The following is a 19,391-nucleotide window of genomic DNA, read 5'->3' on the forward strand; positions in this document are numbered from 1 at the left end:
GTGTCGAACAGACAGCAGGGAGATGCACGACCACGGGACCGATCAGCTACGATCAGAGGATCCTGGATCGAGGAGGAGAAAGAGTATGGTGGGATATATAGGAGAAGTTTTGCAACCAGGCAGACAACTGGGCTCCATTGATAGAAGACGGAGGGGCATCAATGGATTCAGATCATTAGGGGAGGAGAGAAGGGGAGGTGGGGGGGGGGGGGGGGGGGATTGGGTCAGGAACAGTCACATAGCATCCGGCTTAACTCTCCGTCTCAGTACAAAGTCGGTACTGTCTCGTCGGATTGGCTTGGAGAAGAAAATGCATTACCCTTTCAGTAAAGAATGTCCTTTGCAGCTTGTAAAATATATAAGAGCGCTATAAAATGTCATGTATCATTTGCATGCACAAACACCATGGTGGCGGGTTAATGGGAGAGGTGGCTGGATACACATTACATACACGTTTTACAGGGGAGATTGGGAGGGGGGGGGGGGGGCAGCACAGACACATATTGCATGTTTCCTTTCCAATAACTCACAACTCTAAATCTCACTAAAGACTATCTACTGCAGACAGCCTGAGAAAAGGGCAAACTACCCTAATGATAATCACGTTTGCATATAACCTCATTTATATGTACTGCATTGCAGCAGTTGCACAATTCCAGCTAGTGGACAGGAATCCATGTTCTTATAATGACTTCTCATCTATGCTAACATTTACCCAACGACGGATCGAGAACAGATAAAGTTGAGAGATTCTTACACTTTTGTCTCGTAGTCCTTCCATGCTTTATCGAAAGGCTTTTTCAGGTCCTGTTAGAAGACAACAAGCAGAGCGGAATGAACATTTAAAATGAGAAAAAAGGTAGACATACAGATGTCAGGGAACATAACAGAGCAAGCATACTTGAACATGTAATAAATACACACTCAAAATGTCCTATTCATTCAATAATTACACACTCAAAATGTCCTATTCATTCACTAAATACACACTCAAAATGTCCTATTCATTCAATAATTGCAGTGCCACACATCACTGTTCCAGTCAACAATTACCTGACTGGTCTTACAAAATTCAAGAATGCCTTCATCGTCCAATCAACCATTCCCATCCTAACGGTATGCAAATGTGACGTAGCTGAATTAGCAGAAATGGGCTTTGCACCACTTTCTTTTTTCATGGCGACATTGCCTCGCTTTGTACTCGAGTCTAAATTGTGACAGCTATTCTTTTTCAGCACAGCTCTTCGAGTTCAGTCGCTGTGGGAGTTCTATCCATGTGTTGACGACGTCCTCTCACATCTTACACATGATGCTAGAGGACTTTCACGGAAGGCGGAAAAGGACGCATGTAATGGGGCACTTGGCCAAGCGGCCATATTTGGGAAGAGAATATGTTTTTGCAACACTGCCCTTTCACAACTAAACCAAGCAGGCTATGTGTGGATGTGTGTGCACGTGTTCCATCTCAAGAGTGAACCAGGAGCCTCTTTCTACAGAGTTTTGGACGGCCCTCTGTCCCCCCGGCTACCTCATGGAGGAGCTGACTGAGGTCATGGTGCAGCGTTTGGAAAAGCAAACAGGGGAGCTTGTAATTGATTACAACAAATCGTCATGTTTTTCCAATGGATGCTCTGGTGAGCAGCTACACAGTAAAATCCTCAGTACTCCTTTTTATCCACATTGAACAGCAGAGACTGTACAACATGTTACCAAATGGGACCCATATTTGACGGTGCACACAGATTCTTTCCCCTCATCACTACGGCAGTGCACTGAACAGCTGCCTCATTAAAATGCTTGATTAAATAACATCCCTGCCGCTGCGGTCCTGATTAAACAAAAAGAGACATTACACTGTGAAATTGGCCGTGCCATTTTCCAAAAGATGTCTGAGAATTAATTGTCATCTATCTATCACCAGAGGCAGGGGGGTTGCAACAGCACACTAGACTGGAAACAGGGAAGGAATTATGTAGCATTTACTGATATACCTGAGGCAATTAACAGACTGTTTGTTTGATAATTAATTAAGTGTGCAAAAATCACCTGCTGCAGTGTAGCTCTGAAATGAGCCACATGAGCCAGCCATTTTGAAAATGCCACATTACCATAACCTAATAAGAGTTCAGTAATACTGAAATATGCCAGCCGCCATTTTAAACAATCATGATGAGTCATTGAATGAATGATACAGGTCCGCCTGGAATCCATCCATCTATCTATCTATCCCCCCCCGCCGACAAAAGAGCAGAGATAACACTCTGTGTTGTCATTGGAAATGAAGAAGCATTCCACCCGCCTCAACTGCTTCGCCCTGCAGTTTCGGTTCGTGATTAAGAACAGTCCATAGCAGTACTTTTGTTCAGCGAGCCAGACAGTCTACTGTAGCTACAGTGTCATTGCAACAGCACCAGAAGGGATTGTGACCCAGTCTGTTGACCTCACTTAAGCAATATTGGAGGGGGATGGCGAGCACAGCCGGTCAGAACCTTGGGATGACGGCCTGATTCAAGAGGGTTCAAGGTTCATGGATGATGTGAACAAAATACAGAGCAAGTACAGGGAAATGGAGTTCATACCAAGTGCAAATGTACCCATTTGTGGGGAAATTAACCATGAATGTGCAAATGTGCAAGTTTGCAATGTACAAGGTAGTGCAGTACAAGGAAAGCAAAGTGCTATCTTCCATTAAACACTTGGGATGAAGGAGATATGGTGTCTTTTAGTTGTCCAAACCACAGCCCTAAAACGACGACCCGAGGGCGATAACTCAAACTCCCGTGGCAGTCCAATATAGCGTTAGCCCTCCTAAGGACCTGCCTTATAGTAAACTAGAATTTCGCCCCCCTTCGGGGGGCTCAATCCTAGTGTCGTTGCAGCGCAATATGGGAAGAAGGAAATTGCGTTGACAGAGTTGACAGACTCCACTTCATGTTTCAGCTGTGTTTTTAAACTCAGTAGTGTGCCCTGCACATGTAGTAACGGATGGGTTATAAATTATTATAATAACAGAAAGTGTTTATTATTTCTCATAAATACGCAAACATGGTGAAACAACTACAGTCACAGAGAGCAGTGGCAAGGTAGCTGCTGCCTGCTAACGATGCAAACAACAGCCTTGCCTGTCGTGTGTGTGTGTGTGGGGGGGGGGGGGGGGGGGGGGGGGGATAGCACTAATTTTCGACATTTTACTGTGTCATAAATATTTACATCTGTAGCCTATATTGTGATTACATTTGACCGTACATTTGACTCTTGTGTTATATTCTTGTGAAATATTCAGTAAAGTATTGTGGTGAAATATTCACCCCAAGTTGATAAGATATGCAGAGAATATAATACCAAGAAGCCCCAGTTTGAAATGCATTAGGCCACAGACCCCCATTTGATACCATTTGCTCTCTGGGAAAATCAGGGTCCATTTGGTTCCATTTGTATGCTCTTGGAGTATGATGACTGTGCTAACAGTATTATCATCAAATATGTCTCAGTTTGAAGATTCAAAAAAACATATTTCATATGTGTGAGCTTGTAAAGTCGAACGTTCAACCTAGAGACAGTGTTGCCAAGTCTGATCATTATAAGCTACTTTGGACTTGTTTATCTATTGGTAGTCCTTGACATGGAAATGTTTGAGTTCCACTGCTCTGAAACAACATTAGACAACAAAGTGTGACAGTCAACACTATAATTGATTATTTTAAGACTAATTTCCAGACCATTTCTGATTTACCTACTTTGAACTGGCCTATTAACATTTTTATAGACCTGGTTGCTTGTTTCACTCTCACATCCACGATATGTGGCAACCCTGGTTTGTTTTGGATTGCGTGTGGATGTTGTTTTGTGTTGCTTTAGCATCTTTAGCACAGTATCTATCACAGGGTGCAGCAGCTGCTGCTGTCATGAAAACGCAAGTTTCTGTCCCAGAAGCTCACGTTAGGTCTGCGCACACTGTACGTTGCTATGGCAAGCTGTCATCAAATGCTGCTAACGTTGTGGTCAGCACTGTTAGCATGTGTGCTATCAGGCAAAAGCTGAGATAGATATAAAACTACTGGCCAAAATGTCATACAAAACACAACCCCTGAAATCGGAATGTGATTGTGACCTACAGACCATCATGATTTGCTTGCTGGACCTATAAATAATTTATTTGCATTAAATTGCCACTCGCCTTAGCCTGCATGCCTATTCCTGTGTGTCTCTGTGTGTGTGTGTGTGTGTGTGTGTGTGTGTGTGTGTGTGCGCGTGTGCGCAAGACAGACGTGCGTGTGTGTGCAGGCTGAGAGCTGCTGACTGTGATTGACGTGTGAGCTGGATAAATCAGTGAGAGTTGGAAAAAGCGCACGCAGAGCCAACTCGCAGGCAGTGCCTCAGGCCAGATGCCTGAGAATCGGCACAGGATTCTCTGGGTCACCAGTGTTGGTGTGACACACACGGCTTCCACATTTAGCTTCATACTGGGTTAAAGTGGCGTGCCAAAAATTATTTTTCCCCTCGGAATTCTTATTCACAATGAGATGGAGTTGAGGTGTTTGTGTTTGCTTGCTGGAGCTATAATTAATGTATTTGCATTAAATGTCCACTCGCGCATCGAAGTAAAAAGCAAGATGGCCGATTGTGAGACTGAAAAGTAGCTGTGGGGGCGGGCCTGGAGGGCCTATGAGAACACGGAGAAGTGTTGCCAGGTTTGCGAATTGTAAGCGAGTTGTAGTGTGTGCAAGTAGCCTGGTTAAAAGGGCTTGTTTCTGCCGCTGTTGGGGCAACAGAACATGTCGACCAGTTTCTGTCAACCGCTTTTGGTCAGGTGACCAACTCCACAAATGTTAAATTAGATGTCCAAACACTCAGCATGACTTCTCCCTGAAATACTGCTGGCCATCTTATTATTATATAAGACTTTCTTTCTTATTGGACAGATTAATCTCAGAGAACCGAATCACTCTATTGGACAGATTAAGGTTATCTCAGAGAACCGAATCACTCACAGTCTGAGGGGAGAGAGAGAGAGTTCATAGTAAAATACTATAAAAAGAAAGATTCTGAAGAGCAAAGGGAGGAATGACACGACGAACATAAATGAGAGAGATGATAAAAGAAATAAGAGGGAGTCTATTATTTACGCGATTTCCTCGCGTAAATAATAGACGGGGATAGAAGAGGGTGCAGAGAAGGACAGAGTACAGGGGAAGGAACGGTCAATGCTAGGAAAATAGGTAAAAGAATGGCAAAAAAAACATCAGAAAGCAGCCGAGTCAGGTGAGTCAGAGAAGTGCACAGAACAGAAGGCCTTTACTGCTCCCCTGCTTCCCTGTTTGTGTTTCCAGGGAACCAGGAGGCGCCGTGGAACCACGACTACTTCACCCTAGATAATGGCCTCCATACACAGTTTACATTTTAGGCCTGACCTCAAAATAAATAAATAAATCTTCTAACTCCTCCAGTTTTCTGAAATAAATATTTTCACGATTCTTCAAAAATAGCAGACCTACAAGATCTACAAGCTATGAGCTTGTAGATCTGCTATTTTTCAATAGCTAAAGCATAGCATAATGCTAACACCAAAATGGATTAACACCCGTGATCAGACATCACACAACCACAACCATTCAACGTCTCTGTTCAGAATATGCAACTTATACTCACTTATGCCTGAGGTCGATTCTAAAACCACCTTCTAAATCACAACCTATATGCGATTTCTGAAAAGCGTCTATTTTTGATTCAAAGTATTATTTTTCTAAATCGTGAAGCTATATATCGAATAGTGAAAATATATTCACTGCTACTTCTTCTTCCCCACACGCGCACACACACACACACACACACACACACACACACACACACACACACACACACACACACACACACACACACACACACACACACACACACACACACACACACACACACACACACACACACACACAGTATATGTTGTATTCTACTTCAAACATTCCTCAGTTGAAACAGAGCTGGGTTGGACGCCAGAGAAGGGCAACGTTGCCAGGTCAGAATGTTACCAAGCAGCATCACTCCCCCTGCACCTCTGACTTACTACTGGAACTCCTCGTTGCCAGGTCAGAATGTTACCAAGCAGCATCACTCCCCCTGCACCTCTGACTTACTACTGGAACTCCTCGTTGCCAGGTCAGAATGTTACCAAGCAGCATCACTCCCCCTGCACCTCTGACTTACTACTGGAACTCCTCGTTGCCAGGTCAGAATGTTACCAAGCAGCATCACTCCCCCTGCACCTCTGACTTACTACTGGAACTCCTCGTTGCCAGGTCAGAATGTTACCAAGCAGCATCACTCCCCCTGCACCTCTGACTTACTACTGGAACTCCTCGTTGCCAGGTCAGAATGTTACCAAGCAGCATCACTCCCCCTGCACCTCTGACTTACTACTGGAACTCCTCGTTGCCAGGTCAGAATGTTACCAAGCAGCATCACTCCCCCTGCACCTCTGACTTACTACTGGAACTCCTCCACTTCCTCCTGCTACTAATCCCATTACATCGTATCGTGTCCTAATGAAGGTGGAATAAGGGGAAGGGAATGGCAGTATATGTTCTGCCCAGGACATTTCTTCTACATCTTTTAGCCCAACTGATGCAGGCTGCACAGATGGCTCCGATGAGTAGAGCACCGGTAGAGCGATTTGGGCCTACGAGGCTTGTTCAGGGACAGGGACTGACATGTGTACAGTACACATAATGGGAGAGCCGAAAGTCCAACTGGCTACCTTCCAATTCCCAGACGCCCTCTCCAGCATATCAGCTACTGTACAGCCACTGGCAGTGATGCAACATGCCAGCTGCCATTTGAAACTAGTATAATGAGTCATAAGAATGAATGATATGGGTCCGTCTCTGATATATTCTGTCAACAAAGCCAGACCCCTCGTGGAATCCCTCGTGGTCCGTCTCTGGTCCTCCCTGTTTCCCCCTTGTATCCCCCTCCTCCTGACAGAGATAACACTGTGCTATCACTGGAAATGATCATCCTATTAACTACCTCCTGTTACTACTACTGTCTGCTGCTACTATACTATTGCAAACACAACCTGCTACTGCCACTGCAAAAACACCTCCACGTGTTAAAAACACAGGAGTTAAGTGAGACAATATGCAGAGGAGGACGAGGGAAAGTCCACCGCAGTCTGACATCATGCAGTGTCCATTCTGTAAATCCACTGATCCATTGTTGGCACAACAGTCTGGTGCACTCAGCACTTTCCCTTGCTTCGCTTATAACGTGTGTGTGTGTGTGTGTGTGTGTGTGTGTGTGTGTGTGTGTGTGTGTGTGTGTGCAAGCATTAAGGTGACAAAAGTCATATTCAGCTGCAGTTACTGTTCGAATCCGACCCATCTCGTCTCTCCCTCGGTGCCCTTGGCTTCCTGTCATTCCACACTTTTTTTATTTTTAATAATAATCTTTATTGTCCCGAAGGATATTCATTTTCACAGGTCTGTTCAACAACAAAAACAGCACATAGTACAGAAACAACATAACACCAAGACAATACAAAACAAAACATGACACTGTCCTATCTGAGATGAGGAATAAAACTGTATGAACCTTTTCAATGACATATATCAGTCACTGAAAGACCTCAGTAAATAATTGTGTCCTTCACTTAGCCTACATTAGAGGAAGTGCAGAACAAAATAGTTAGGGAGGTCACGGGGAAATAAGTGTACATCACAACTCCATAAGGAGGTGAAACGACTGGGAGAGGCGAGGTGTTAAAGTGGTGTGGTTTAAGACAAATAAGTCGCAGTGACAGGTTTGTTGCAGGGTGGTCATATTTGTGTAATCACACAGACTCTAGTGTCCAGCTTGCCTACTATTCCTTCATCAAACACTCACTAGAATACTCCTCCTCCTGGGAAAACGAACAATGGCCACTTGGAAAGCAATTATATCTTTTGTCAAATCAATTAACTGCTGATGACAACAATGGCAGGAACACAATCGTGTTCATTATTAGAGTTAAATCAGCCACTCCATGGACTTAATCCAAAAATACCATTTATAGCAAAAAATAGCCGACCTACAAACTCACAATGCGTTACATTGAGATGCGTTGTAATCTTGTACAGTAGATCTGGTATTTTTCACACAATGTACAAAGGTGTTAATTCCCGGAGGGATGTGGAATTACTATATTTAGTCTGGCTTTCTTGACAGAATATAAAATGCATTTCAAAACGGGAGTAGTTTCTTCCTTCCAAAAATGTCTCGTATTCCTTTTCATGTCTGTGGATTTCTCGTTCCTGCTCATCATATCTCTGTATAAGCTCCATTTCCCTGCCTCAGAACAGTGAGCTGCAGGCCATTATTACTCGTATCTGTGAATGTATGTATGTATGATTTTGCACTGCGGGGGTTCTGCTGATTTATGCGTGTGGCGAGGTGGTTTAAACGGGCACAGGGGGGAAACGGGGTAACCATGGTAACAGACCTTATTAGTGAGCTGGCTCAATCGCATCATGGCCTGGTTGTTGCCCCCCCCCCAGCCAATCACAAGGAGGGGTCAGAGGGCACGGCAGACAGTAATGAGTGCGGAGATGGTCGGATCGTACTGTGTCGGACCGACACATGACTCCCCACAGGTTTATTGACCGGCTGATTCACTGACTGACTGAATGCCTAGATACTAGTTCACTACTGTACTGTACTGTACTGTACTGTGCTGTGCTGTGCTGTGCTGTGCTGTACTGTACTGTACTGTACTGTACTGTACTGTACTGTACTTGACCCGAGGCATCAGGGGGACAGTATTAGGAATGAATAAAACAACTGTTCCAATATTATTATTATTGCCAATTCCCCCATGTACTGCAGACAACCACATGCCACATTTGATACATAATAGATAGTCACCAGCCGCTTATTTTCACCAAACAATGAGAAGTTAATCGGGAGAGCACAACAAATGCAGTGGATTCATGCCCTTTTCTCCAGTTCTCTGAAAAAGGGCACCGTCCCTGACCAACCAGTGGGAGCCACTAGACTAGTGCAGTAGCCTCGGAATCCTAGACGTTTTATTTGCAGGGAGAAAATGAAACTATACAATTCGGCATACAGTAGCGCAAACGTCGCTCACTCTCTGCTGATTTCTGATTGTCTGCACCTTTGTTAAATTGATGCACACACGCATGCATGCACACACACACTCCTCTCTCTCTCTGTCGCTCTAATTAATTAGTCTCATGTCCTGCAGCTGCCTAGTTTCTCCCGGCGGATCCTGCCGGGAGCTGCCTATGCCATAGAAAGCATAGGTCAGTTCCAGTCGACTAGTGCGGCGACAAGGGATGGACCAGGCCAATGGTGTTTGTACTCCAGGCCAAGCCTGAGGCTTCGAACCGGGGCCTCCACGACCACGGTGGTGGGCGAGTACGTGTTTTACCTCTACGCCAGCCCCAGATAGGTTCTTATCTCAATCGACTCACCAATAGAGGGTATGCGCGTGACATCATCATCAAACCCGGAAGTTATGCAGGAATGCCTACTGAGTGGCAAAAAACTACTTTCTGGCCTTGACAGCCCATACATCCACACAGAAAAGTCCTGTCTGATTGCATTAAACAACGTTAAACTCACTTTGCAAGTTGCTTTGCCACTCGATGTGCCATTCACTTTAAGCATGCGCATACCCTCTATTCTCTAACATGGTGTAACGTGAAACCATTCACCACTCTGGGCTGTATTTTTCACCACTCTGGGCTGTATTTTGCGTGTCTTAAGTACCAGGTCTTATTCCCTAACTTGAGTAAACTAAAGACCTGGAGGCGTGATCAATGCCATTTGGCTAGAAGAGCATTGATCACGGCTCCAGGTCTTTAGTTTACTCAAATTAGGGAATAAGACCTGGTACTTAAGACACGCAAAATACAGCCCTCTGTGTTAACAGTCACTCCTATTCAAGGTGCTTATGTTACAACAACTCAAGAGGAAGTCCTGTTTTGTTGCCTTACCCCTTTCACTCCCTTGAGGTCACCTTTCAGCAGGCTGTCCAGGGGAAACGTGATGATGTTGTTCATGTTCTGGAACTGGAAGAGAGGGGCAGAGAAATGGACAGAGAAGGAGAGAGAGAGAGAGAGAGAGAGAGAGAGTGAGATGGAGACATGGGCAGACAAAGGTTACGTCAGAGGATTAAAAACCTGTGGGGAAAAATAAACTTGGGGTTGACAGATGTTGCTGTAACACAATCCATTGTATCAATGCATGTGTGCGTGCACATGTGTGCGTGCACATGTGCGGTCAAAAGGACAGGAGTTGGGAGAAAGGGGAACGTGTCACAAGTGCCTCAACATCCGTGTGACACGGTCGGTCGGTCACTAATACCAACGAGTGAGACTTTCACCACTCAAAGAAATGACACGAGTATCAAATGGGTGCCTATAAAATATAATGTTTACAGTCTAGGGAGGGGACAGCTACATAATAAGGAACAGGATAGATGTTTACAGGATCAATGTCAACCTCTCCCAAGTTTAACTATCCAAAAGGACTTTGATAAAGTACCTTACCAATAATCCAGAAGGATGTTGGAGATTATACACCTTCACACACACCCACGTGCTCATATTTCTGTTTCGAAAGGTCTTGAGAAAACACCAAAGTACAAAAGTCTCACGTCGGTGATCTCTATGCGAGTCCATTTTAATCCCCCGCGGTGAGGCTAGCGCCTCTCACGTGACCGCGTCACATTTTTCTAATAAAACCCTGGGGGACGTGTCAAACCTCACCTGGCTTTGAGGTTAGGGCCGGAAGAGGCCAAATTAGATCCAGAACACATACTGTACATGTGGTGTTGTTGCAGTGGCACGTTGGTCCGTAGCCATGGAAAAACTGGAGCTCCCCCAGAGAGCTTCAGGTTCCAATTGGAGGCCGTGAGAGTGTGTGTGTGTGTGTGCGCGCGCGTGCGTGTGCGTGTGTGTGTGTGTGTGTCTGCGCGTGCGTGAGTGCGTGGACACACATGGTAAAACCCAGTGGGGGGGATAGAGACAATTAGGGACAGGATGGAACACTTTCTCTGTCCTGGAGGATTCCACATGCACACACATGTGCACATGTACCCACACACACACACACACACACACACACACACACACACACACACAGACACACACACACACACACACACACAGTACTCACTAGGTTTTTGAAGAGTGCAGTGAGCTCCTTGGTGAAGACAGAGAACTTGAGGAAGGCTGATCCCAGGTCAGGGTCATCTCTGTACATACAGTTCTCTCCAAACTTCTCCAGTGCCTGTGTGTACTGCTCCTCGTTCTCCACATGGGCTGTTATGTGCACACACACACACAGGCACACACACACACACACACACACACACACACACACACACACACACACACACACACACGTTATTTTTGACAGGAACACAAAGGGAATCAAATGAAGGTCTCGCACTCATTCATGTGAAGGACGCTCATTACTGATATGTATTTGGCCACGGACACCCATTTGAAAAGATTTATTATCAGGGACCCCCATAGGTTGTTCACGTAACAATACTTTGTATCGCAACACTTTGTACAGTAGACAAAAACAATTGAGTGTCTAAGCTGTTCCCCATTTTGCTACGGACCGCCTGGAACCCCTCAAGAACCCCTATTGCCCGGACCACATTTGAGAAACGGCGATCTGCACCACAGTTTTGTACAGCCGAAAAGAGAAATTCCAGCAACAGTAACACAGCTTATAAACTACGTCACTGATGTGAAAATAAATTTGTGCTTGATGCAAAAACCCATCAGAGTAGGAGAGCATGGCTCCCTTCTCCATCAGTTGCTAGCACTGCAGGCAAGAGATAGAAGCAAGAGATACAGCACCTCGGGTAAGAAATACAGCAGTGCCCACTGCATTTTCATTATGGAGGAAACAGTTTCAGAAACTGCTGACCAAAGGCTAAAAGCAATATACAGTTCTATAGAAACAGCATTATCATTCAGACTTTTGTCCTCTTTGAATCACTAATGATTTCAAAGCCCTGCTGTGACATTTCCAAGGGCTGTGTGTGATTAGTTGCTCAAGGCTCCTTTTATGATCAATATTAAATATGTATACGGACAGAGGGGGTTCCAGGAGGTCCCCGGGGAAATGATTGATGGTGAGGAACAAAATGGTCCCCTTGTCGTTCGGTAACTCTGACCATTACAGGTTTGTACATTCTTAAGGGTTATCGGGATCCATATGATGGCAAACCAAACTGGGGGACCTTGAAATTAAAAGCTTTGAGGACCACTGCCAGGCACATGCCGCCATGATGTACATGAGCGTTGAGTCCAATTAATTCACGGATAGGTTTTAGGCTAGCCGATTGCCTTTAACCCATTCTGAACGGGAACCCGTTTTGGTGTTTAGCATCATGTTATGCTTTAGCTATTGAAAAATAGCAGATCTACAAGCTCATAGCGCGCCACCGAGTGGCGCGCTACGAGCTTGTAGGTCTGCTATTTTTGAAAAATCGAAGAACGACTGACATTTTTTAGAATCTGATCTCAGGTCAGAATGGGTTAATCAGACCAGTGTGTGTCCAGTGGAAACCTCGTATGAATCTGATCTCAGGTCAGAATGGGTTAATGCTCTCAGCGCTGCACTACAGTGCACCAGGCAGCAGATAACGGGCTGCTGCGGCAGAGCCCGGGGTGGAGGCACGACGGAGCACCAGGGGGGATGTTACCATGACGACGGCTGGCCTTTCCCAAGAGAGAAGTGTCATGCAAGAAAGAGAGAGAGAGAGAGAGAGAGAGAGAGAGAGCGAGAGCGAGAGCGAGAGCGAGAGCGAGAGCGAGAGAGAGAGAGAGAGAGAGAGAGAGAGAGAGAGAGCGAGAGCGAGAGAGAGAGAGAGAGAGATGGGCATGCACAGAAATGAAAGGAGTCTGAAGACAGACTTCTACAGTAATACACCTGATGCTACGCCATGACTAAGCTTATTATCTCCTCTATCTCTCTCTGTCCACACACACACACACACACACACACACACACACACCCCCTGCTCTGGGCCCAGAGATATCCATCATATTAAATAGGAGAAAGTTAAAATCCACCGAGGCGCAACCTGTGCACCTCCTCCGGCGGCACACACCAGGCTGATCTATGCCACGAAATACAATACCAGGACAGTGAATCTACTCCAAGTCTCATTAACCCTGGGGTGGGGGCGGGGCTGGACAATGACAGAATGCACTTGAACCACCGCCCAATAAAAAACAAAGTGGATTATTGTCCTTTTTGTTACTCGATTCCACAAAGCTACGTCATCATTTAGATGCTTTTCAGACTGGACAGAGCTCAGCTCAAGGACATTATGGTCTTCTCTGCACACAGCAGACGGTTCCTCGCCAGCCACACACCACCCGGTGCCGACTGTTTACACATCAGCTCTGGCTGCTTTGTTGTGGCTCTGCTGGGGCGCCGGGCCAACGAGGGAGGGGACCTCCTTTGTTGTGTTTTGAAGTGGCACATGAGAGCGCCGAGCGCTGCTATTCAAAGCCAACAAACACCATACAGACCCTCAAGGCTGACGAGTGACGAGTGTGTGTGTGCGTGTGTGTGTGTGTGTGTGTGTTTGGTTGTAATATGACCTAAACACAGCACATATGCCTTATATAAGTCTGCTTCGTTATATTCCAACACATCCCAGAGCGCGCCGCGCGCCTCGAAGGCTTGAACCACAGAAGGCTGTGTGATACGCTGGGTGGCTTCATACAGCAACGTGGCAGACTAACCATACAGTAGACCATACAGTAAGTAGGAACGTATGTCTGACTGACTCTCGTTGGGAAGACGTGTTAAATGGTGCATTTATATAGCGCCTTTATCCAAGGCGCTTTACATAGATTGTGCATTACATTCACCCATTCATACACCGATGGCAGCGGAAACCATGCAAGGCACCAACTAGCACATCGGGAGCAATTAGGGGTTCAGTGTCTTGCTCAAGGACACTTCGACAGTAACTCTGGGGGAGCCCGGGTTCGAACTGGCAACCTTGCGGTTCCCATCCAGGCACTCTACCCCTGAGCCACCGCCGCCCCACTGGCCGTGTTAGACTATGACAGTTGGCGACTGGTTATCATCCATCCATCTCTGCCTGTAGCGTAACATAAGATAAAATAAGATGGCCTTTATTTATCGCAGGGGGATAATAGGACCTCATATAGCAGGGATATTCAATTGGCGGCCCGCGGGCCACATGTGGCCCGCGGAGCGCCTCCTTGTGGCCCCTGGAAGAATTTTGGAAAAAAAAAAAAAAAAAAAACTTTTTTTTTTTCTTTTTGAGAATAATAATAGGGCTAATAAAAGTTACAGGTATGGTGTGTGCGATATTAAATGTGAGATTACCATAATGACAGTAATCATTAAAGGACCACTTTTCAACCTATCTTCATATAATAGGTCCTCACTAATAATCATGATAAAATGACAAAATAAATTCTACTCGGTCTGTGTCACATAGGAGGGCTGTGGGCAGTTCAGAAACCCACCCAACAGTGACATCAATGGAGAATCCAAGCTAATAGAAACTGCAGGCTTTCTAGTCCTGAAAAGTTGCGAAAATTGAAGCCATCATTCTCACAATAATAAACCCTGTTAGGGTCCATTTGGTTCCATTTGTACACTCTCAGAGTTACAGACCCATAAGGGTCCATTTGATTCCAAACCATTTCCCTGGGGACCCCCTGGAACTGCCTCAAGGACCCTGGGGGTCCCCGGACCCCGAACCCCACTTTGGAATCACTGCTCTATGTAATGTTTGTGTGTGTGTGTGTGTGTGTGTCCGTCCAGCTGATGGTCGTTAATGTCAAAGCAATGCTGTTTATGCACTGTCAAATAGGTCTAGGCCTACATCTATTCTAAGGTGGCATATACCTGTATAGGCATATTACCCTGCTCATTACTGTTCGGAAATATACATAAATCTTCGTGTTTGAGCACAAAAAGCATTTTGAGAACCCACAAATTTCCGCGCTTCGCGCGCACACTGTGCGGCCCCCCACACACAATCATTCTACAGTTGTGGCCCCCGGCCTAATCTAATTGAATACCCCTGTCATATAGGATATAGGGTGACAAATGGGAAGGATATCAATATTCCAGTTCTATGAATGATGGTGAATGTCTTCTCTTCGAGTGAGCATGACACTATTTAGTTCTGCTTCCAAAAAGTAAGAAAGAAAGAGTGTGTGTGTGTGTGTGTGTGTGTGTGTGTGTGTGTGTGTGTGTGTGTGTGTGTGTGTGTGTGTGTGTGTGTGTGTGCGTGCGTGCGTGCGTGCGACTGGCTGACCGAGAGAGAGAGAGAGAGAGAGAGAGACTGACCATGAACAAGAAAGAGCAACAGAGAGAAAGAGAAAGAGTTTTTCGGTGCGATACAGTATAAACCAGGCTTTTCTCTCTTCTAACCACCAATTTCATTATGGTTCAAATTGTTCTACCCTCAGACAGCTATATTCTTAAAAGGATCCCTGGCTAATAAGACTTTATTATATGCCTTAAAACATTATACTTGCCTTCTATAACTAAAATTAGAAATGAAAGACAATATATATATATATATTAATATTTGATTAATCTTAGAAATAGTCAGTAATCCCCTAATAGTCAATTAGGTGCTGCTCCCGTCGCAAGTTGATGATGTCATATGTCAATGTGTGGTACAGCGCTATGGAATGAATATGGGCATCACACACGTGATGACATCATCAACAAGATGTACAAGCTCGCAGCTTGTACATTTATTTATTCAATTTAGTCTTATTGCCGGGGTTATACGATCGTGTTTCAAGCTTCACTGCCTATGTTTAAAGTGACCTTTGAACAGCGGTCAGCAACTCAGCGCTGACCGCTGAGTTGCTCGTCATGAAAATCCACTTTTAAAACGGTGTAATCGCGTGTTGCATTCTTCCAAAATACAACAGAACGGAGCAGGAAGTGCTCCGCAGCGTTCCACCCCCTCCATTGCAATGAATAGGGACTCAATTCAATTCAATTCAAAGGGCTTTATTGGCATGAGAAAACATACGTTTACATTGCCAAAGCAGAAAGAACAATACAACAATACAGCAATACAATCAAAACAAAAAATTATGTACTTTGAAGGTCAGAATCTTCAATAGATCAACTTCTGTGTACCAAGATAACTCGATGCAGGTATAGTGCAGGAATATACACAATTATTAGTCTTTAGGGTGGTTGTGTTCCATTTGATATCCTTCTCCTATCACAGCAACTCACTCAATTTCCCTTAATGGGTTAAAAGGGAGTGGTTAAAAGGGAGAATAAATGCAGCAGTGCTTCTCACAGTGTGTCCGTAGAATACAGTTGGACGTTGAATTGGGATATGTACTGTATGAGTTAACCATGGACCTTAAGCTAACAAGCACATGACGGAAGCCCAGTCAGTCAGTGGTACACATGGTGATAGAGTGGGACAGAGGAAGTGGAGGCCAGTCTGCTATCTGGTGATTACACTGTGTGTGTGTGTGTGTGTGTGTGTGTGTGTGTGTGTGTGTGTGTGTGTGTGTGTGTGTGTGTGTGTGTGTGTGTGTGTGTGTGTGTGTGATGGGAGAGACAAAGATAGAGAGCGAGGAGACAGGCGGACGGAAGAAGCTGGAATAACAGCAGTTAGATAATCCCTAGCAGAGGCCAGAGAGCTGTCTGTCTGTCTGTCTGAAGATGTGCTGTATGTGTGCGCACATCTGTCCGTCTCTCTGTGGAGATGGAGAGACAGACAGACATGTGGTGCGATTAATGGGACATTGGCATTAGGTGGACAGACAGTAAGTAGACTGTTCTCTCTATGTGCTCCTGTCCTCATTTATTGTGAGCTCAATTCCTGCGTCTTTCCATTTTCTTATCTCTCTCTCTCCGTCTGTTCAGAGAGAGAGAGAGAGAGAGAGAGAGAGAGAGAGACCAAAAGCAGAGCAGATACCACTGAATCCAGGGTTGTGTGTGCTGTGCTGCTGAACGCTGCATAATTCACCAGCCACCACCATCCAGGAGGATTGAGTCTGGCTCTGGCTCAGCGCAAAAGACAGAGAATTCACTGTTAATTTAAGGTTTACATCTTCAGTTCATAGTGAAACAAACAAAGAATGTGTTTTAAAAATGTGCGTGTGATATTTGAGAGTCAAATGAACACCTTGGATGCGTCTGTGAACCTGTACAGGTGCATTGTGTTCTGTGTAGGCATACACAGAGAGAACACAATGTACCCCCAGAGCCTTCGCTGGTTGATATTATGCATTCTAGCAACGCTGGAACAAGACAAGCTCTCCCAGACTTCTCTTCCCATCCTATACTTATCTCCATCTCTCTCCTCCATCACATTCTGCGTCTGTAGCTCGATATATCTCCCTTCATCCGTGTAGCTGTCCCACCCTAGTCTCCAGTGGCATGACCGGCATCTCATCACCACCTTCCTTCCCCCACCGTCTGACAGCCAGTGGCAGAAAGTAACTAAGTGCATTTTTTTTGACCCGAGATCAGATTCTAAAAATGTTCTTCTACATCCTGACAGTTTTCTGAAAAAGCTATGTTTCTATGTCAGTGGTTATTCGATTTTTCAAAAATAGCAGACCTACAAGCTCTGTACTTTTGTACTTTTGTACAATTGTGAGGTAATTGTACTTCTACTCGACTACATTTCGGATCCAAATATTGAACTTTTACTCCACTATATATTTTTGAAAACGTTACTAGTTACTTTTTAGATATTATCACCGGTATTACAAAACATACGAGATAATTATTATCTTGTACGGACAAGAAAATATCTTGTACGTACGAGATATTATCTTGTCCGTACAAGATAAAATATATTTTGAATGCATGGTCATTCAGGGGCTCCGTAGTTGTGAGCTTGTAGATTGGCTATTTTTGAGGCCTCCTGTACCCAGCTGTCTGGGTATGTGTAAACGCAAACATTGGCCTGTGATTCGCTGATCACCCCATAGCGATGATTTGATTGGCTGAGCAAAGTACATAATATTAAAGATAAAAGTGAGGGCAGAAAAGTGACGACGCCAAATCATTTGATTGATTTGAGCACGGAATGTGATGTATGATGATGTATGATTATGTATAATAATAATAATAATAATAAAACTTTATTTGTATAGCACCTTTCATGACATGAAATGCAGCTCAAAGTGCTTTACAGAGAAATGGAGGATAAAAGAAAAGCAATACAGTGAGGACATGAATAACAAAAATAAAAAATAAACAATTAAAAGCAATGTTGTAGAAGTGGGTCTTGAGCTGAGCTTTAAAAATGTCTACAGAGGCTGCCTGACGAAGGTACAGTGGGAGCTTGTTCCATGCCAACGGCCCGTAGAAGCAAAAAGCTGCTTCCCCGTATTTTTTAGTTGCCATTTTTTTTGGCAAAGCGAGCAGGCCAGCAGTGGAAGACCTTAGGGGGGCGGTTTGGGACATATTTAGGCAGGCAGTCATGTAGGTAGGAAGGTGCGAGACCATTGAGAGCTTTATAGACAATTGATGATATGAGCGAGCGCCTCTCACTTCACATGAGGGGCGCTCATGTGAAGTCCTACACCAAAATACAGGATATAGGACTTAACCCATATGAGGCCGATTCTAAAACAACTCCTCCTAAAACCTAACCTAAGGTTTTCTGAAAACCTTCAAATTCTTACAAAAACAAAATAATATATATATATATAATATTAATATATATAATATACATCTATATATATGTTGCTGAGGCAGAGGTGTACGTGACACAGAGGGCGCCGCCGGCATTAAAGGTAAAACAGCGTATAGGTAGTGCCAGGACTAAACGGGTTAAGGAAGGAATATTCAGCCATGCATGGAGCCAGTCAGCCCATGGTCTTGTGGGATCTCTTGAGTAATGTGGCAGTCAGACCCAGCAGCACCCTCTGTAACGTGTCCCATTAGTGTGGTTCCTCTGTAACGTGTCCCATTAGTGTGGTTCCTGTAACGTGTCCCATTAGTGTGGTTCCTGTAACGTGTCCCATTAGTGTGGTTCCTGACGCAGATGAAAGCTGAACCTTAACCCATTTAGGCCAGACGTTGAAATAAATTAAAAAAAACGTTCGCTCTGAAAGAATATATATTCAAAGATTTGTGGCGCATTTTTACGATTAAAAAAAATAATAGCAGACCTACAAGCTCGTAGCGCGCCACTCAGTGGCGCGCTATGAGCTTGTAGATCTGCTAAAGTATAACATAATTCTTATAGTAAAAACACCAAAAGGGGTTCCCCCGCCCAGACTGGGTTAAGACTCACTCTAACACAGACAGCACAGATCCGTCTTCCACAGTGCTTCCTCCACAAGGGGCAGTAATTCATGGAAGCTGTGCAGTTT

General features: G+C 44.8%; 1 protein-coding gene across 5 annotated transcripts in view; it reads right to left on the reverse strand.

Annotated features, from left to right (window-relative positions):
• The window catches only part of asap2a (ArfGAP with SH3 domain, ankyrin repeat and PH domain 2a), an 80,594-nt gene that overhangs the window by 32,894 nt on the left and 28,309 nt on the right, over positions 1–19,391 (reverse strand). For all 5 annotated transcript variants that reach the window (XR_013965446.1, XM_080784868.1, XM_080784867.1 and 2 more), the window contains exons 3-5: positions 11,173–11,318; positions 9,990–10,064; positions 758–807 (exon numbers count right to left, since the gene is read on the reverse strand). Coding sequence is in view for 4 of the 5 variants with exons in the window: in XM_080784868.1 (XP_080640994.1) it covers positions 758–807; positions 9,990–10,064; positions 11,173–11,318 (271 nt within the window). In the remaining variant the exon portion in view is untranslated. The remainder of the gene's footprint in view (positions 1–757; positions 808–9,989; positions 10,065–11,172; positions 11,319–19,391) is intronic.

This window comes from Protomyctophum bolini (genome assembly GCF_963924005.1).
Source record: "Protomyctophum bolini genome assembly, chromosome: 15".
In the NCBI taxonomy this organism is placed as follows: Eukaryota; Metazoa; Chordata; class Actinopteri; order Myctophiformes; family Myctophidae; genus Protomyctophum; species Protomyctophum bolini.